This window comes from Arachis hypogaea, chromosome 10 (genome assembly GCF_003086295.3).
Source record: "Arachis hypogaea cultivar Tifrunner chromosome 10, arahy.Tifrunner.gnm2.J5K5, whole genome shotgun sequence".
In the NCBI taxonomy this organism is placed as follows: Eukaryota; Viridiplantae; Streptophyta; class Magnoliopsida; order Fabales; family Fabaceae; genus Arachis; species Arachis hypogaea.
The window spans coordinates 115,712,323-115,733,731 of NC_092045.1; the positions used below are offsets into that span (position 1 = coordinate 115,712,323).

Here is a 21,409-nt window from a genome sequence, read left to right on the forward strand (position 1 = left end):
AGCTTCAACATTATTGTATTTGTAAGGACCAAGCTTATTGTGGCATGCTGAAGGTCCTGATGGTGGAACTGGCCCTTTTGGTAATTGACTTTCAAATGTGTATTTAAAGTTCCTTAAGTCTCTAATGGACTCGCCTCTTGAAATCATTCCCATCACCACTACAACAACAAGAACAACCAAACCGAATCGCGGCATGATTGTCTTCTGGGCCTGCAAGAAGAAGATTGAACGTGCTTTCTGTGTTTCAAACGCTAAATCAAACACACTCTTAGACTTTTCTATCTAGTGACGAATGAATATTCTACTGTGTACTAAAAAAAATTAGAGAAGACAACAATTAAAGCTATGAATGATTTTATGATGAATGTTGTTAGAATGAATGTTTGATTGTATATATATTGTTTTGATGATGAGTGACCATGAAAGTAGGGCATTGACTTTTTTTGCATCCATCAAAGAAAATGTGAATGATGCTTCATATTTTCAACTCACATGATGTATGAATTAGATAATATATGTAAAACATTAAAAGCTACTTTGTGTATAGTGGGAATTAATTAGCATCTTTTGATGAACAAGGTGTTTGAAAAATGTTGGTTCCATCTTTTATGAGTTATTTTTATTTTTATTTTTATTTTTTTATCACGGTATCCTCCAATTTGACCGTTAAGAACTAATTTGTCGCGGATCTGAGCTCCATTTAAGGGTCTGTTGTTGGCCAATGGATTGCTGCATGCACAAGGCAGGATTCGAACTTCCGACACTTACTTAAACGAGCGAGTGAACTAACCACTCGACCAATCCAAGTTGGTTATCTTTCATGAGTTGAATATATGAATTGGAGCAGCCAGCCAATTTAGACACAACATAGTAAGAACAAACAAAATGGGATTTTTTGAATCTTAGGGAAGAAGTCCACCAAATTATACATTTTTATTATTATGGGGCATTGAAAATTTTAATACTTTAATCATTGAACCTTGTTGGTTATGTCCAACTCTATGACTTTCTCTATTAAGTGTAATATTAAGTTGATCGGCATCTTTTAGTACATTATTAGATGAAGTTTGAACACGTAGACTTTATTATACATATATTATCTACACTTTTTTAAGTATGTTTTGATCATTATTTAAGAAAATTTTACTTTTTTTTAATCCACAAAAATGTTATTGAAAGATTAAAAAAAGTAAATTAAAATAGTTACTAAAATAAAAAATTTCTTAAATTTTTTTTAAATATTTAAATTTTATTTTATTTACAGAGTTGACAATTCTCAATAATATGTGTGTGAATTTGGATTCAATTGTGAAACATAAATAATGAAAAAAAATTGCATACCATAAAGAGTAATAACTGAAAAAATTTTATATTTCTTTTTTTTTGTGATAAAAATATTCTACATATTTTTTTATGGTATCGCTTAATTTGATAAGTTAAAGATTAATTTGTTGTGGATCAGAGTTTTATTTGAGAGTTTTTCACTGACCAATAAATTATTGCATACCTATAATGTACGAACACTGAGACGGACACAATACAACACAACACGGGATACACCAACACGCAAATTTTAAAATCTTATAAAATACGAAAACACGTGTACATATAAAATATAAAGTATTTTTTAGATAAATTGTAATAATATTTTGATATTTTATTGATATTAAAATATAAATTAATTTATTTAATTATTTTTAATATCTTATTTTAATTATATCAAGTATTTAAAATATTTTTTATTTTAATAAATAATAATATATACTATATCTAAATTTATTTCAAGAATATATGTTAAGAATAAAACTAGATATACTGACATGTGGCAATTTTAGGGGTCTAATATTAACTATGCCCATATTTAACGAAATCCCCCGTTAGGCCCATTTTGTAGAATTTTGGTGATTTAAGGCCCATATTCCCAGTATTGGGCCAGCCCAAAACGATGGTGTCCAAAAAAAAAAACGTCAGCGCCACTTCTCTGGTGGCCTCACACCAGTCAGTTCTCTCCGCCGTTCCCCTCTGCAGCGTTCGCCTCCTGCTCTCCCTGCTCTTCTTGTGCTTAACTTTGAACCGGTTCGAACCTGTTTTAAACCGGTTATAACAAAACCCGATTTGAATAACTCGAACCAGGACTTCTGGTTTTATTTCTCAGAAAAACCACTTCCTTTTCGTTAGGCGCGTCACTGCAACTTCGTGAACCTTATTCAATTTCAGAATCCCCAAAACCAACTTGCTTCGCTTTTTTGCTTCTCTCTCCTTTTTCAACGAAGATAAGTCGGTGAAAATTGAGGAATAAAGCAAAAAATTCTGAACTCTAATTGATTGATTCCCTCAAAGTTGAAGCAACTCAACGTTTTTCGAATTTATGGCTATGAACTCCAGATTGAGTTGCTTGCCACAAGCTTTTCACATCACAAGGTCTTCTAAGCCTTTCCTCAGGTCTTTAACTTCGAACTCTCACTTTTCTTTGGCTTCGTAAGCATCGGTTCAAGTGTTTATTTCATTTACTTAAATGTGTGAGAAAAATTAAATTTAATTAAATCATTTAGTTTTTGCAATGTTTCTGATATACAAAGCATTCTAACAATGTTGTAATTTGAATCTCATGCAGCTTCTCAGTTAAACTCCAAGGACAATCAGAAGTCAGGTATTTTTAGTTTCAACTCATTCATGATTCTCTGACAGTTATGTCAATAATTTACATTAACTAGTCTGAATTATGAATTGTTGTTCTTTAATTTAATTTTAGCATGTTGGAGAAAGAACTTAAGGTTAATAATAGTTCTGTATTTTTTTTTTCTGGTTAATTTTGTGTTGTATTGTATTGTTTTGCAATTGCAGGAGGGTTGTGAAAATGTCTGCTACAGAAACCACAAACTCTAGGATATCGTACGAGTCCTTTGCAATAAAGCCTCCTTCACACCCAACGTATGATTTGAAGGGCATTATCAAGTTAGCCCTTGCAGAAGATGCCGGAGATCGAGGTTTATGCCTGAACTTTTGCTTCTCTAAGTTTTGTTGTACTAGCTGTCTTTTTCTTACTGTAGTGCACTCTGAGCAAAAAGATTTGGTTTTCTCTTGTTGAGCTTATCTAGATAAACGAATGTAAATAGTAGTGATATTTTGATACATGTAGTGCATATGTAACTTTTAATAATAGAGGTCTTTTACTGTAGGTGATATAACGTGCATGGCCACCATTCCATTTGACATGGAGGTTGAAGCTTATTTTTTGGCAAAGGAGGATGGCATCATCGCAGGGATTGCACTTGCAGAGATGATATTTTATGAAGTTGATCCTTCCTTGAAGGTATGAAAGCAATGAACAGATTTCCTTTACCGTATGCATCGTTAATACTTGGCTGAGTTGTTGTATAATTACTTTCAAATATCAGGTGGAGTGGTCTAAAAAGGATGGCGATGATATACATAAAGGTGTACAGTTCGGAAAAGTTCATGGTAAGATAGTGACATAATTAAGCAAGGGGGAAAAGTACATCATTTATTTGTGAATGATTTCTTGAAAGTCTGCTATCAATCCTCAGTAATTTAAGTGTAGGACGGGCACATAACATTGTTGTGGCCGAGAGGGTAGTGCTAAACTTTATGCAGAGGATGAGTGGCATTGCAACTTTAACAAAGGTAGGATTGTTTTTTCAATTCCGTTTTTTTTGCCACCAGATTGTTATGGAATTAGTTAGCTGGCTTTAACTCCCGCTTTTAAAAGACCCCTATTCCCTGGAATGTTATTTATGTCAATTACAGGCAATGTGGGGAATATTCGATCAAAATTGTCAATTGGCTGATGTTATTTGATTTAATTTCTTAAGCTGGATTACTAGAGTTTGTGTTATCCTAATGGTCAGTAAAAAATTATCATATTATCCTAGTTATATTTCTAACTTCATTACATATTTCATGTTCTTTCACAGGCAATGGCTGATGCAGCATACCCTGCATATATGTTGGAGACTAGAAAAACTGCTCCATGTTTACGTTTATTGGATAAGTGGGCGGTCTGGACTTTCAATCACTTCCTTTCTGTTATTAATGGGCATTTGTACTTTGACAAATAATTTTTATAAAGGAGTGTACATCTGTTTCTATAGGTATTAATTGGTGGAGGTCGGAATCATAGGATGGGTTTGTTCGATATGGTGATGATAAAAGATAATCATATATCAGCAGCTGGAGGTGTTTCAAATGCCCTTGAAGCTGTTGACCTGTATTTAGAGCAAAGAAACCTAAAAGTGGAGGTTGAGGTAGTTGTGGTCTGATTCATTTTTTTTTTTATATATGCAGTTCTTTTTCTTGTTATCAGAAACATTTTGGTCTTCAATCAACTTTTTAAAGCTAATGATAATTGTGATGCCTGCCAAATGCCACGCACTAACTGACTTGTGTTTGCAGTTAATGTGATTTAGAGCTATTAACCATTTGCGTAAATAGAACATGTACTGGTAGTAACTATGCAGCATGTAATAGAGGACAAAATCTGGTTGAGACCATGGTTTTTGATATGTTTGTTTCATTTCTACCAGGTTGAGACCAGAACTCTTGAGGAAGTTAAAGAAGTATTACATTATGCTTCCCAAACGAACACCTCTTTGACCCGGATAATGTTGGATAATATGGTTTTACCTCTACCGAACGGGGATGTGGACATATCAATGCTGAAAGAAGCTGTGCAGTTAGTCAATGGAAAATTTGAGACTGAGGTATTCATGACTAAAATTTGTTTAGTTCAATCATGCCATATGTTTTGAATTATTTTTTAAATAAATGCTTTAGAATATTTGCTACTGATTTACTATTTTTTATATATGAATGGTTTACTTGTTCTGTTTGAGAAACTAGCTTATCTTCTCAATCATTTATTCTTGAAAGAGGTGGATGTAAAATTCAAAATTGTCGAACAGTGTGTAAGTTTTGGGTCCAATGTTTTACACGTTATGTATTGAGGTCACTATTTTCCAATGAACATGAAGCATGATATTAAAGATTGGTGGTGTAATGGTTTTGTTGTGGTCAGTTTGGTACTGGTGGAGGTTATCATATTCTGTTAAGGCGAATACCATTTTTTGTTTGGACTTGTTAGCTTTGCATTCATTATTGTAGATAATAGTAAATTGTGGCCATTGATGTGGATATCTTGGAATTGTTCCTTCAAGTTCACAACTAGCATGCTGTTTTCCTTTTTATAATGGCAGGCATCAGGCAATGTTACTCTTGATACCGTACATAAAATCGGACAAAGTGGAGTAACCTACATTTCCAGGTAAAATTATGTTTTGCGTCGCTCCGTATTAATATCCTTCTGTCTCTTCCTGCATTGTTATATGTGCACTAATGAAAATTTGTGTGTCCTGCTTTGCAGCGGTTCGCTGACTCATTCTGTGAAGGCACTTGACATCTCCCTCAAGATTGATACTGAATTGGCACTCAAAGTCGGAAGGCGTACCGGACGAGCCTGATTATCCCTACCTAAAAAATAATAATGTCCAAGCACTCAAATCCTTTCTTCTAGTTGGTGCTTACTATGCTGCATTTTAAAACTCAAATCAAACATATAAAGCAGTTCCAGAATGGTTGGATGATAGAATTATAATCTAAAGAGTAAGCTCTCACTATCAGATTAATATGTTGTTTAAGGTTCTAGAGTAATAAAGTAATAATGTGAATTCTTTTACTAGCTTAGTCTAGCAAAATTGTATAGATTAAGCTTATTACAGATTGAAGGTTTTTTCCTTTTCTACATAGGCGTTGGTCAAATAATGCCATATGCTGAAGTTCATTTTATCTTCTGATTTTGTTTTCCCTTTTATAGTTGAAAAATGGTAGCTAGCAAGGGAAAATCTTGTCCAAGAAAAGCTTCATTTGCACAGTATATCTAATGGTATAAGGTCAATTTATTATAAGCTTCATTTACATACACATTGCATTGGTGCCTATATAACAAAAACTATCGCCTGTTATTTTAAGTAATAGTGCAGCCATCTAGGATCAAATGTATGTATCATCATCATCATCATCATCATCATCCTTCTAAATGGATAAGCCAATCCTAAATAGCATCTTTAGATTAAACGACTGGCTATGTTTTCTTGATAATGTGGACTAATGAACTAACCATAATAGTGGCTTGCTTATTATATAGGGGAGTTTGTTTGATCCTTAGCCTCTTAGCCTTAGGGAATCTATTCAACACTTGTTGGTTGCTAAATTGTTTTTATTTGTGTTTTTTTAAAATGTTTTTTAGGCTCATAGGGCCATTGATTGAAAAAGTTAAACCCCATCAAATAATTGTGTTATTTTATAGTATATTTTATTTACTTTATTTCTCCTTCTTAAATAGTGTTTGTGGCTGTTTTGGCTGCCAACTCTTCAGCTAATAAGGACCTCGTTGATATATGATTTCAAATGTGGTGAGAGTGATCATGACCTGCTACCATCTATGACCTTTCGATCGATCAAGAATTATTCAGAAAATAAGTAGATAATCGTGTTTATTTTATCTTCTATTTGTTGCTAATCCTAGATGCCAAGTTCAAGTTTTTAATATTCATAGGAAACAACAACAATTTTTATGGCAATCATGGTTCGTAATACTAAAAATCGATTATCAATTGGCCACCACTTATAGGAATTTCATTTGAAATCTTATGAAAAATATTTGTTGTATTATTATAAATAAATTTGATTATTCATTTATTGTAATTTTGATTATTTTACTGGTTTATTATTTAGTTAAAAAAATATGTGAATTGATATATAAATATATAATAATCAGTGATTAATTTAGTAGTTAATTTTTTTTTATTTTTATATATATAAATTTTGTATTTAACTTTATCTCCCACTTTCAAACATTTTCTATAAGCAATTTATTTCTAGCTTTACTATTTTTATTAATAATAATATTGGATATATAAATACTCAGCCATGTTGAAAATGACCTACTTCTTGTCATAAATCAAATGATTCGGAAACAATAAAAATATTTTGTGGATTATTTATTAAGTTTTATACATCAGACTGAGCCGATCAAGATATATTTTTATTATTATGAGTCGCATTTCACCTGATGATGATAAAAAAAAAAGTGCATAAACTAGGTATATAAAACAGTTTACATTTATTTCTAGAGTTCCTACTAAATCAGTATTTAAAAAATTTAGATACTAAAAAAATAATCTTAAAAGATATTAATTACAAAAAACGTTTGATAAATTTTAAAATTTAACAAGTGTGAGCTTCCGTTTGTTAGAGTTTATTTTCAATAAGCATAATACTAAAACGACGATCAAAATTACACGATCTTACTAATTCTAAACCTAAATTAGTTATGTGACATTTTAAATTAATTTTTCAATAATTGAGTTAGAAATAAAAACCCTAGATCAATTGACTCATATCTTAAATATTCATTGATTAACATAACTAGTAATGTTTAAAATATAAGTCAATTGATTTGAGACTTTTATTTTTAATTCAACCATCGTAAAAATTAATTTAAAAAATATCACATAAGTAATTTTTGTGGCCACCTATCAAAAATGGGCTCCAATAAAGGATGAACATGTTTGTCAATTTTAAAATTTTTTAAGAATTTTTTTATCGTTAACATCTTTTAAGATTGTTTTTATTTGCGTTTAAATTTTCCGGATACTGATTTAGTAGTAAACTCCTATTTTTATTATAAGTATTATACTTAAATATAGGAAGTTAAATTTTACTAATTTGAATAAAAACTCTACAATTATTATTATTATTATTATTATTATTATTATTATTATTATTACTTTTTGATAATAATTTAATTTTAATATACTATTAATATAAAATAGTTTTACATGTACATTTAATTATATAATATCACATCACATTAATAAAAAAATTATTTTTTACATTAATCAACTAATAGCATGAATTATTATTAAAAAATATGATTGAACGATTATGTAAAAATATTTTATGCCGTCAATACATTAAAATTAAACTCTTTCCATAATAGCTTTCTATCATGCATTATAAATTTATAATATTATATATTGTTTTCTTCGGAATAATATACATATTATATTTTTATCACTTCATTATATATAACGCTGTTGAACGAAACCATTATAGGTTTACAGTTATTGATGACAACTATAAGGGTTCCATACACACATAAAAACTAATACAAAAACGCCCTTTTATATATATATATAACTAATTAAACTCCTTCATTCACCTTTTTCAGCTATGAAGCCACTGCTAGTGGAGTCCTTGCTTCACTGATTGGCATGAAACTCACTCTTTTCTGCAAGTGTTGTTAATCCAAAGAAAAAGGAAAATTAGTGCTTACAAACTTTATATTATTATATTTTAAGCATTCATATAAATCTAGTTTAATGTTATTAGACACAAAGTCGTTAGATAATGCATCCAATTGTTCCTAAAAGAATATAGTTTCTTCTAACAACTTCTTCATAAATTAATGGTTATAGCTATATAGATTCTCATCACGTACAAAAGATTGTAGTTTTTTTCTTTTAAGATGCTTTGCTTTAAGTAATGTGAAGGATAATCATTATTTAGAGCAGAACCAACAAAAATTGAAAAGGACATTGTAACAGGGCTCGAATCTTAATGGCGTAATTAATTCATTTGAATTGAATAATTGATTAATATGAATTATTGTTTAAATAGTTAGTCTTTATAATTTTTCTAAATTTGTAATTAATTTTTTATAATTTTTTAATTAAGTTTTTATATTATTTTTAATTTTATAATTAGATTATTACCAGGTTAAAAATATTCGAGTTAATGGAATATTTCTCTACAAAATGAAGGTATTTGCAATTAAGAATCTAATTAGATATTTATTCATTTGTATTTTAAGAAAAATATTATGTTAATTTTAACGCTTTTAACATAAAAATAATCTAATTATAAAAGTAAAAACAGTATAAGAACCTAATTAAAAAATATATATCAAGATCTAATTATAAATTTTCTAAAATAATAGTAACTGATGGAGTGATAGATTAAATGAAGGGTTTAATTTGAATGGTTATTGATGCAATGTAAAACAGTGAAGGATAAGATCTACATACAAGCTACTTAATTACTTACAATTAAAAAAAATTAAAGAATAATTGAATTGTAATGTTAAAAAATGGTTGATCTTGTTTGATTCAAATAAACTATTCTTTAAAAATAAACTAAATCTTTAAGTTGAATCCTAAGGTAATTTTTAGAAATAGAAATTGAAATTAGAAATGTATTTAATGATCTAATATTAAAATTAAAATTTTAGTCTCGTAGCATAATATTTTAACTTTTTTAGTATTTTTAGAAACTAAAGATACAGATAATTAAAATTTTAAAAAATAGAGACTAAAATTTTTATAATATTTTTTAAAAATATTTTTATTTAATTTTTTAAATTTTAAATTTATCTCTCGGTCTTTATATTTATCTTAGATCAAATATGATACTAAAATATAACTCAATTAAATATATTTTACAACAAATACAATATAAAAACTTAATTTAATCTATATCTTCTAATTTCAGTCTCAATTTCTGTCTCTCAATAATATAACATGTGTGGTGAAAATTAAAATGCAGTCAACTTCACATGAATTTGATAGTTGAGAGCTGTTAGATGAAAATTTAGTCAAATCAATCAAATCATCTAACAGCTCTCAGTTATCAACTTCAGGTGAAGTTAGCTCAGTTCACCAACATGTGTTAGTCGTTAAACCTGCATCTTCATGTGAAGATGACTAGTCTTCACGTGAGTTATTCCCATATGTAACATTATAATAGTGCAAATTATTATTGATTGACGATGAATAATAATATTAAGTAATTTTTTGTCGTGTTACTTAGGAAAATACAATTCGTTTTGAAATTTTGCTAAAACAAGAGAGACCTATATAAGTACCTAACCCTCTTACCAAACGAGCTTATTAGGATAAATAATAATGTTTAAGAAGAAAAAGAAAGTACACTACTATCATCTACGATACGTGCTATTCAGTATGCACACTCCTCTTAGGAAATAATTTATTATTGTTATACTCATAAACTACTAAAAAAATTAGGACTCCCTTGTTTAATAATTACTATAATTTTGATTAATAATCAAAGTTATTGCTGGCTAATTAAAATTAGACATAACATGAATGATAGCATGAGATAATAATAAATTTGTGCACTGTGTTTTCACTTCTCACTAACTCATCAATTTATTAGTCTCTAAATTAGTGAAACTAAATTGATTGTTATCTCCATTATTAATAACTTAGATCATTCATTCAAAAGTCACATTTTATGAGTAGTAATCTTGCCAACTTTTTTTTATCTTTACTTTTACCTTAAGAGTTTAATTACTTTAAGTATAAAATTTTTTCATCAAACGTATCAAACAACTCATATATGTATGTATACCAAACATAAAACTCAAGGTGGAAACTCAGGTGCATCGACTTCACGTGAAGTTGATAGTTGAGAGCCGTTAGATGATTTGAGTGATTTGACTAAATTTTCATCTAACCGCTCTCAACCATCAACTTCACGCAAAGTCGATTGCAGCTAAATTTTCACCAAAATTCAAATATCATTTCTACTTCTAAGACATGGTGAATCAACATGCATACACATTTTTCAATGACAACAAAAGTGGTTATTATTGTATGTCTTAGCTATATATAAATCAATAAATATAAAGATAATTCTTAATATTTGCAAAAAGAGAAAAGTCATATCTACTTTTACTTTTTTATTACTATCTTTCAGAAGGAGAATTGATGATAGGTATACTCACCTTCAAAATGATAAGTAATCACACACATGCATTAACAAATTGTTGAGTAAATTACAAAAATCTTATCAACATTTTTATGTATTAATGAATTTTGTCATTAATTCTTATAAAACAAGAACACCAATTTTAAGTAATATTCATTAAGAAAGTAAGTAAGTAAATATTAAGATATAGAAAGAAAAAACCAATGTTAAATTTTATGATTATTAGTTTAGTATAAAGTATAAACCGTACCTGCTGACGTGTCTTTGGATTGTCACCAACTCTGTTTCTTGCAACCTTCCAACGAACATGGTGGTCCAACATCATCACTTCCTCATCATTTTCCTCAATAATCTCATCTATGTTTTTGTTCTTGTTGATGTCACCATTGCCAATGCACAAACCCATGATCCTCTCTCCTGCTTCTACCTCATCTTTGCTCTCTTTGATAAGCTTCTCCACCTCTGCCTTTGGGAGCCTCAGCTTTAGCCTCAAAGGCTGCAATTGTGATTGTGGCTGTGACTGTGGCTGTGGCTGTGATATTATTTTGGTCTGTTTCATGATCGTGAGATCAGAAGCAGACCTTCTAGAAAGAGCTAGGCTTTCTAGCCTGTCCCTTGCACTCATGTTGATGACTCCAGAGCGCACCCTTCTAGGTGCTACTGAGGACTCCTTTGGAAGTTCGACCAAGAAATACAGTCTTTTCGGCTGTAATTCTTGGTTTGCTTCCAAAGGCTTCGCCCTTACGCCGTAATGCTTTACTGCCTCTGACTCAAGAAGAACAAGACCTGCAGGGTGGTTCTTAAGAACTTCACTTGCTCTCACCGGTGCCTTGATCTTGAAGGTTTCTCCATCAATTTTCATCACCTTTGTGGTTTTCTTCCCACCCAAGCTATTTCCCATTGTTGAATTTTGTGTTTGTGTTTGGGTTTGGATTTTTTTCAGCAATGATGAGAGTTTGTGACTGAGGCACTCCCAAAGAGCAAGCAAAGTTGGTCTTTAAGGGTTGATAATATAATGATTATGATGATCTAATAAAAAAAATGATTATGATAATCATACTATTCCTACATACTATTACTGCCACTAATAATAATAATAATACAACAACAATATTATTTTTATATTTAAATCATTGATTAATGTCTATATTTTAGATAACGGATGCTAATAATAATGATTAGCAGGTTATTATTTTTAATTTAAACTATTGATATAAAATATAAAAAATATTTAAAAATGAGTCATATCTAGTTCAAATTTAATACAAAAATATGCTAGATAAATAAAAATAGATAAAAATCACAATCTAGCTAATGGTTGTAGATAAGATAGATCGATGAAAGTGAGAAATTTATTTAGATGCATAATAATAATAATAATAATAATAATAATAATAATAATAATAATAATAATAATAAGGTAAAGACTCACATGCAATTGTCTGAAGTTGATAATTGAAAAGAATTGATAGACAATAATTTAATCAGACTTATAAAATTATCACATAATTTTTAAATATTAACTTTATACGAAGATAACTACGTATAAATTTTTACTTAATAATAATAACCAAATTTCTATTTGTTCCCGAGAATGCTCACAAGACACCAAAAGGTGTAGGGTTTCACGTGAGAAATGGTGGTTGTGAGATAATGACATTGTTGTGTTGTGAGGATGGTTGTGGATTTTGGGATCATTAATTAGTCAAGAAAGAAGGCACACTTTAATTTGAAAATAGGACAAAGTTTTTGACAACACGTACCGGTACATAAATCTCCAAACTAAGTTGAATTTCATCAATTAATTAATGTTTTATAAAGAAGAGGAAGAAAATAAAATATTGCTATAGTATAGTGCTGTATTTAGGGGACTTGTCTTTGCTTATTTGTTTCTGTTTTTCAACCACCATGCCATCATCTTCAACGTCAAGCCCCAGTTGGTAGATTTTAATAACAAGATATAAATATTTTAGAGAAATCATATACATAGAGAATCCAAAAATTATCAAGTATAAATATAGACATTATTTTTAAATTAATTCACATGCAAAACTACTCTAATTTGTTCTCTTCTTTTATTTTTGTTTTTCTAATTTGTTCTTTTTTTTTAAGTCATAACTCGATTTGATCAATTACTTAAGACAAAAATAATTCGATTTTTATTATATATAATCAGTAATAATTTATCTTTTTTACTTTGATTCTGAGTTTGTAACTGTCGAGCTTAATGATCGATAAGAAAAAAGGAATTTAATCGTTTCAAGAATTGAAATATATATCCGACAAAATTACCACAAAAAAGTATAAATAACTTATATAAATATGTATTAATTTATGAGAGTCACTCAAATAAAGACATTTAAAATGTCACGTTTAAAACGTATTTTTTAAAAATATTTTTTAATAATTAAAATTTAACATATATAATTGATTAAATCGTATTATTTTAATTAAAATTAGAGTTTTTAAAATTAATATAAAAATTAATATATATTTCCGGTTTAATTTTAATAAAAATAGTATAATTTAATTGATTATATATTTTAAATTTTAATTCTTAAAAAATATTTAAAAAAACTATTTTAACATCTTTATGTGAGTAACTCCTTTAATTTATATATAAGATAAAAATAGAACAACTAACATTATTTTCTTAATTTAAAAAGGTTGGTTTGGTTTTTGTCATGTCTTCAAAGATGTGTGACTAACGGTAATCACGGCGCGGATTAAAGGGTTGATCAAGTATTTATTATGTCAAAGTTTGGCATTTATTGTGTGGATTATGTGAGTTGATGATGATTTTGACTTTTCCTTGTAAGGTGTATATGGAACAAGAACTCTCTATTCCCCCATCAAGTCCATCTTTTGGGTAGTTAAAAAGCTATTAACAGAGTTGTTGAAAAGTGATTTATTTCTTAGCTTCAAATAATTATTTCATTATTTGGTCCACTAATTTGTACCCATATATATTAATTAATTAATTCTTCCAATAAAGAATAATAATAGAATATGTGCTGAAGTTGTTTGTGTTGTTATTGGTTATTTTCTTCAAAGCCCATAAAGGTGGAGACTATATAGTCAACAAATGTGAAATGTATGAAGTTTAATTTAATGAGAGGTTAAAGTCCAAAACTATAGTCCAAAATGACAATAGGATGATCCAATAATTAGAAGTGGTAGCATGTCAAAATTGATGCTGTAGAAAAGAGGTTAATTTTTCTTGTTTTCTCACTCTGTTTGAAGTTATGTCTGATTATTCCATGAATGATTAATGCATGGCCATAATAATTGATGTTACATGAATTTAATTCGTCGGCGGAAGCTTATTACAAAAGGAACAAATTGCCCTCCATGGCCACAAAATCAGAAAGAAGAAAAAATGACAAATCGATCCCTGATTTTTGAGTTTGCAGACATTTAAGTTTTTAAAAATTTAAAAATATATTTAAGCTTTTAACTTTTTTCAAAATCTAGACACATCGATCTCTGATAAGGGTGTTAAAATTTTTCGAAGTGCAGAGATCCTGCGAGGACTATCCCAAATGAGGACTCGAAGGCGAGAAATTTTTTCCGTGGGGATAGGGATGGATACTAAAATCCTCCCGAGACAGGCACGAGACCCGAGTGGGGATCCTCGTCCCGTCCCCGATAATTCCCCGAATTCTTGAGTTTATTTAAATACCCTGAATTTATTTCTAATATAGAGACTTTTTAGTGATTTCACCTATTGAAAATCCTAACCCTACCTTATTGAATGCCTTCCATTCTCTCTTGCTATTCCATTTAGCGCCGTTTGAAGCCCCAACTCTCCAGAAAAGTTTAAAACTCCCAATCTCCCATAGTTGTGTCCACAGTCATAGCCATAGCAACATACTCCCTCGTCAGTCGTTACCGGCCACTTTTCCTGTTTAATGCTTACCCCCTTATGGACTATGATTTGTTAGGTTGTATTTCTGGACTTATAATTTTGGATAAGATATGTTTGTAATAATTTTTTGTAATTTGTTTTTTTTTTTACTATAATTATCATATAAATGTTCAACATAGGAAGATAGAGAATGAGGCCTCGCGGAGAATGTGAGAAATGGGAATGAAGACGATTATCCCCCATGACGGAGATCAGGCGAGAATGGAGATCAATTTTGGGAGCGAAAATAGAGAGCAAAGAGACATCCCCGTCTCCGCCCCCGCCCCGCTCCATTGACATCCATAATCTCTGAGTCTAACTTGTCACATTTTAAAAATTCTCACATGTTTACATCCGTAATAATCATGTCAGTATAATTGAAAACTGAGTTTCATCAGCACCTGCAGAAAAATTGAATCGCACTCCAAAAAGCACTAGAATTTAGTTTTAAAACTCACTTAACATAAAGTATAAAACTCAAACTTCATATAATTAGTGACAAAACAAAACCTAGTCCTTATTTCAGAGCAAATACATACAAGGTGAAAATCAGGTAGAGTTAATTTTACCTGAAGTTAATAGTTGAGAGCCGTTAAATGATTTGACTAATTTGATTAAATTTTTCTTCAACAACTTTAAGTTATCAATTTCAGTTGAAATTGACTGCACTTGAATTTCCACCAACATACAAAGTGAATAATAAACAAGAAACTATTACATACATTATCATCACATATCATTCATTATTCATTTAAGGTGAAAACTTAAGTGTAGTCGAATTCACGTGAAATTGATAGTTGAGAGTCGTTAGATGATTTGAGTGATTTGACTAAATTTTCATCTAACCGCTCTCAACCATCAACTTCACGTGAAGTCGACTGCAGCTGAGTTTTCACCTTTGTTGTTTAATTTCCACTACTTTGTGGCAATGCTAGAACACCATTATTTTGATTTTCTTCATCCAAATTCAATTGGTTCTCCTTCTCCTTATTATTATTATGATCACGTAGCTTTGCAATGTCATAAGAAGCATGCAATCCCACAAGCAAGTAATACACAACCAAAATCAGAGTCCAATATCCAAATCTCTTAAACGAAGCCACATCCAAAGAACCAAGAAGGAAAATGTTGATTCCAACAGAAGCTGATGGCAACAATGGAACCCATGGAACACCCCAAATCTTTGCCTTCTTTGCAATGGGAACCAAGATCCAAATCCCCATTGTTCCAACCAACCAGAGAGGAAACGTTATGGCATAACCAAACCACCCTTCAGTGCGAGTCCAGTAAACCGCAGAGGCAACAGAGGAACCCACAATGAGACTAATGCAGACACAGAATTTTGCCACGTCGGATTTCTTCGTGGCTCCGTCGGCGTAGTGGCGGCGAACCAAGAGGGCTATTGCCACCAGAGAGAAGAGGAAGAGAGTTGAGATTGAGAGGAGGTTTGCGAGGACATCGAGGCTTGTGAAGAAGGCGATAATGGCGGTGGCGAAAAGCATGATGGTTGTTGCATTGATTGGTGTCCCGGTTCTGGGATTCACCCGAGCCAACCATGATGGTAACAAATGAGATCTTGCAATGTGTGTGAGGTACCTGATGATGACAAAGAAAGGATACTGTAAATTTGATGATGTAGTAATAAAATGTAACATGCATGCAAAAACAAGTAATTTAATGAGTTCTAACACATTGGAAAAACTATTATTACAAAGCTAGTTATTACTAGTGAAAATTCGCATGTTATTATTTCTTATGTGAAGTTGATACTGGATAACTTTTAGATAATTTAATTAATGAAAAGTATACCTAAATAATGAAAATATTAAATAATGTGAATAATGGATATATGATTGTTTAATTCAATAGGTATTTAGATGATTATGTTTATTATTTTTAATTGGATGGTTATTTTTTTATTCGATTTATTCATGTACAGTTAATAATGGCTGGATGTTCAATTCAGTACGTGTGCAGATGATTATTCTAATGTTAATAAGGTTTATAAAATAATTTAAGGGTGAAATATTTTTTTTACTTTATTAGATCAATTCTAGAGTCCATTATTCACATTATTTATAAAAGTCATTGTCTACCTAATAAAACCTTCCGTTTATATTTTATAAAACTCTTTTTCCGTTTTGGCCTCTTGACTTGATATTATATTTTTTTATCAATATGTAATTAACACTTAGGTTGTATTTGTTTATAAGGACAGAATATTAAGACAGAAATATATGAGACATAAACAGAAATATTATGTATAGAGATAATGAACTAATGTATTTTGTATTCATCCTGACATGAAGAACACAGAAACACTAACAAATATCACAATTTATTTATTATATTTTTTTTATTATTCTTGTTAATTTTTTATAATTATGTTTTTCTTCTCAAATTTTTTGGATAAAAAAAATAAAAATAAATTAAATTTTTATAGTTTGTTCTAGTTTATCATCAAACTAAATATAAGAACATAAAATTTTATATTTCTATTTTTTATATCTTATTTTCAATGTCTTATTTTATCCTATTTTCAGAAACAAATACAACCTTAAAAATACCCTCAAGACTTCGAACACCAATACAATCAGAGAAAACAATAGCCTAAGAAAAAAAAATTCAAGCACAAATTACAGTTATTACAATTATTATTCATATAAAAATATATTTTCATATAAATAATAGTTAAAATTTTTTAGATTATTTCACATATTTAATTAAATTATTTAATATAATACTTGCACTATCATTGATATAAAAATATCTTTATGTTAAAAATAATAATTAATAATATGTAAATAATTTAATATATTTAACTAAATTTTTTAATATAATGTGTTCTAAAAGAGGAAGACTCAATGATTATTCCTTCTACGGAATAAAAAATAAAGATTTTAGTAAATAAAAATTCAATCAAAACTTCTTTTAAGAAATGTGTAAAATTCGTTCATTTCTCAAGAACAATAATTAAGAAACCCATACAGCTATTTGGATTTAGAACCTACATACTGATGTTTATGATTTTGATAGCTATACTAGTAATTTATTTAGAAAGATTTTTCCACAAATATTTAGTGTCCATTTCAATTAACTCTTGGTAATCTCTTTTTTTTTTAGCTATCATCTTTAAATGAAAACATATTTATATATATAAGTAGATGAAAACACATATTTGCAAGTATATATGTAGAAACAAATAAATTTTTGCTGCACAATAATAAATTGGGAGCCACTTAGATAAATACGTTAAAAATGTCGTTTTATAAAGATGTTATTTAATAATTAAAATTTAATACATATAATTGATTAAATCGTATTATTTTTATCAAAATTAGGTTAGATAAATTGATTTGACAGACAAATCGTGAATCAAATCTTGAACTAGTCTAAATTAATATTATTTTTAATAGAAAATAACTATAATACCCTATTATAAAAAATGATTAAAATACTTTTATTATATATATTAATTTTGAGAATTTTAAATTTTAGTCTTTTATTTTTTTATGTAGGGTTAGAATTTAGAATTTTTAAAATTAATATATATATATATATATATAATAAGAGTATTTTAATTATTCTCTATAATAAAAAATAATATTAATTTAGATCAATTCAAAATTTAATTCACTATTTTTTCGGTTAAATCAATTTATCTAGTTTAATTTTGATAAAAATAACATAATTTAATTAATTATATATGTTAATTTTTAATTATTAAAAAATATTTAAAAAAAACGGTTCTAAGTATCTTTATTTGAGTGACTCCTAATAAATTAGGATATGAAAAGTAAAAGATTTTTTCATTTTTTGTAAGTAGAGAAATGAGAGTATCCATAAGAGTACCTTGCTTGTCCCACAGCACCAACAAGAAGAACACTGGTCATCCCTTTCAAGGCTCCAAGGGCAACAATGTACTTTCCCCATCTCAGCCCCGCCGCTTCGAACGCCACGGAAAACGCAGCGTTCTCATCAACTTTGCTATAGTTCTGCATCAGGCACAGTGTAACCGCCATCATGCAGTATATCAATGTCGTCATCACCATGGATCCAATTAGCCCAATCGGTATGTCCCTTCCTGGATTCTTCGTTTCCTCCGCCATGGTGGAAACGGCGTCGAATCCCACATAAGCGAAGAACAAAACCGCCGCGGATTGGAAGATGCCGCGAGCTCCGAAAGGGGCAAAATCGGAATAATTTTTTGCATCGGCTTTGGTCAAGCCTGCAACTATGATGAAGAGAATGACGATGACGTGGACGAAGGAGGCGATGTAGTTTAAGCGGGAAGATGCCTTGGTGCTCAAGATTGCGAAGATGGAGACGGCGATGAGGACGAGAACGGCGAGAGGGTCGAGCTGGTTGTAGTTGTGAGGGAGGGTTTTGACTTGGATGAGGAACTTGTCGGAATCTTGGTTGCATAGGGTGGCGAAGTAAGATGTCCAGGAGCGCGCCACGGCGGCGCCGCCGATCACATATTCAAGGAGGATGTTTCCGGCTGCTATGAAGGATATGAAGTCGCCAAGCTCTACTCTCAGGTATGCAAAGGAACCACCTGATGATAATTAAGGAACCAAATTAGAATGGAAAAGTATAAGTAGATAATAAAAATATTAACTAATGTAAATAATAAATATATGAGATGTTCATTTCACTAGATATACATATGGTTATTCTAATACTAAAATTTAAATAGATAATTTAAAGGTGTAGTGTATTTTTATTTAATTGGTAATTCAGAAAAGTCATAGGTTACCTAGCATGAATTTAATCAAAATATTAGAATATGTTTAATTAGGATAAAAGTGAGTGCAAATTTTTTGTGAAAAATAATTTATTAAGAGAATGAATGAATTTTTATTTAAATTTAGAAATTAATTTTAATAATAAAAAAACAAATTTTTATTCGATTAAATTTATGTTTATAGACTTTAGATAATTATTTAAGTATGAGTTTGATTTGAAAAGTAATCATTTTTATAGGCATGACAATATTGTTTAAAATTTTCTTACATTAGCTTTAATTATTTTGTTGGTCCTTTACGAAATTTTTAATTAGGTCTTTATATTTTTTTATCTTTTAGTTGGGTCCTGCACCAATTTTTTTTTCAATTGAGTTTCTATACTTTTTTTTTTTATTGAGTTTCTGCACAAATTTTTTTTTAGTTGGGTCCCTATATAATTAAGTCAATTACTACTAAAAAGGATCTAATTGAAAAAAAAATTGGTGCAGAAACCCAATTAAAAGGAAAAAAATATAAAAACCTAATTGAAAATTTCGCAAAATTATAGGGATCAACAGAGTAATCAAACCTATAGATAAAACATAAATTGAGAGGGTTTTAGTCTATAATTTATTTTTTTTTCCCTAAGATATTCCTCTTCAAATATTATATGGAATTCATTAAAAACTTTTTTTATTTTTAAACTTGACTCAAAATCATTCACTAAAAAAATAAAAAATTTACGGTGCTTTTAAGTTTAATTTGGATGTTCTTAGTTATTTATAAAGCATTATTAGCTGCTAGAACACTCTAATAGCCAAAAGAAGTTGAATAATATATAAAATCACATTCAAACAACATTGTTGTTAACCTAAAAAGAAATATAACAATAAGAATTGCCTTTAGACCTTTAAATATTCTTTCTTTGTTCTATTTTTTGGATACCATCTCTTTAATTTTGTTCCCAACATGCTGAATTGTAAGCTAATATCAAATAAGAAAATTCCTTTTGTATCCTAATAATAGAAGCTTACCTGCGACAGGAATTTCAACAGCAAATTCAGTGTAGCATAAGACAGACAACATGGCTGAAATGCCAGAGATAACATAGGACAACACAACAGCGGGGCCCACATGGTTCTTAACCTCAAGCCCTGTTAGCACAAAGATTCCTGACCCAATCACACTTCCCATTCCGAACCACATCAGGTCCCACCAAGATAGTGTTCTCTTCATCTCATGCTGGCTCTGTTTCTTTGCCTCAACTAACTCCACTTCATCCATGGACCGAGCCATGACCCGGTTCACTAATCTTGATGGGGTGTTCATGATTGCTCTTCCGTAGTTGTAAAAACTCTCAAATGACTCTAGCTTTATTGAAGGAGGACCATGATTTTCTGCTGCTGACCTTGAGTTATTGTTTACGTTTTCATCCATACTAATTGAGACATGATCCAAAGTTTAGAAAAAAAAAAAAGTTCTCATGCAATGGATATTATTATTACGAATTCTAAGAATTTTTCTACAGACTACTATGTGATACAAAAAATATTTCTAATTTATGAACCTACCAACCCGTTTTTCAGCCTAACAACCTAATATAAAGTAGCAAAACATACTAATAAACATAAGCATATATTATTTACCTCTTTATTATGCGACTTTGCACCAAAAGATGAAAGCCCCAACAGGCCACAACCTTTGATCTATTTGGATTGAAGAAATGGAGAAGGCAAACCAAAATTTTTATTTCTGTTTTTTTCACTTCATTCAATGTAGAACTGCAAATACATTAAAGAGGAATGCTCTATTGTCCGGCAATAAGAAACTAACAAACAAAGGGACGACAACAATTTCTTATGCATTTATTATACAATTGGCAACAAAGTGCACATCGACACAAAATAAGCATTCGTCAAAGTGAAAGGAATATTCTGGCGCATTCCATAAACGTAGAGCCAAAGGGGAT

General features: G+C 29.8%; 3 protein-coding genes across 10 annotated transcripts; 1 reads left to right on the top strand and 2 right to left on the bottom strand.

The window, feature by feature from the left end:
- The first annotated feature begins 1,934 nt into the window (after positions 1-1,934).
- Positions 1,935-6,714, top strand: LOC112717017 (quinolinate phosphoribosyltransferase [decarboxylating] 1a). Of its 8 annotated transcripts, none has more exons than XR_003811901.2 (13): positions 1,935-2,442; positions 2,615-2,650; positions 2,845-2,987; positions 3,180-3,313; positions 3,399-3,462; positions 3,563-3,645; positions 3,936-4,019; positions 4,113-4,265; positions 4,545-4,721; positions 5,214-5,281; positions 5,381-5,619; positions 5,831-5,906; positions 6,359-6,714. XR_003811901.2 is itself a non-coding variant. In XM_025769110.2 (11 exons), exons 1-11 carry the CDS (start codon positions 2,369-2,371, stop codon positions 5,475-5,477), a joined length of 1,113 nt encoding a protein of 370 aa, XP_025624895.1. In that variant the 5' UTR covers positions 1,935-2,368; the 3' UTR covers positions 5,478-5,921. The 8 variants fall into 8 exon arrangements, 1 of the variants encoding a protein (XP_025624895.1); XR_011867000.1 differs by having other exon boundaries at positions 5,831-5,899; XR_011867002.1 differs by having other exon boundaries at positions 5,831-5,899; positions 6,392-6,714.
- Positions 6,715-8,005: 1,291 nt separating this feature from the next.
- Positions 8,006-11,843, bottom strand: LOC112717018 (uncharacterized protein At1g66480). The gene is made up of 2 exons (XM_025769111.3): positions 11,057-11,843; positions 8,006-8,308 (listed from the first exon to the last, which is right to left on the bottom strand). The coding sequence occupies exons 1-2, from the start codon at positions 11,705-11,707 to the stop codon at positions 8,249-8,251; spliced, it is 711 nt and encodes a 236-aa protein (XP_025624896.1). The 5' UTR covers positions 11,708-11,843; the 3' UTR covers positions 8,006-8,248.
- A 3,452-nt stretch (positions 11,844-15,295) lies between these two features.
- Positions 15,296-21,225, bottom strand: LOC112717019 (cationic amino acid transporter 1). The gene is made up of 4 exons (XM_025769112.2): positions 21,087-21,225; positions 20,475-20,878; positions 18,566-19,271; positions 15,296-16,309 (listed from the first exon to the last, which is right to left on the bottom strand). The coding sequence occupies exons 2-4, from the start codon at positions 20,875-20,877 to the stop codon at positions 15,619-15,621; spliced, it is 1,800 nt and encodes a 599-aa protein (XP_025624897.1). The 5' UTR covers position 20,878; positions 21,087-21,225; the 3' UTR covers positions 15,296-15,618.
- Positions 21,226-21,409: the final 184 nt, after the last annotated feature.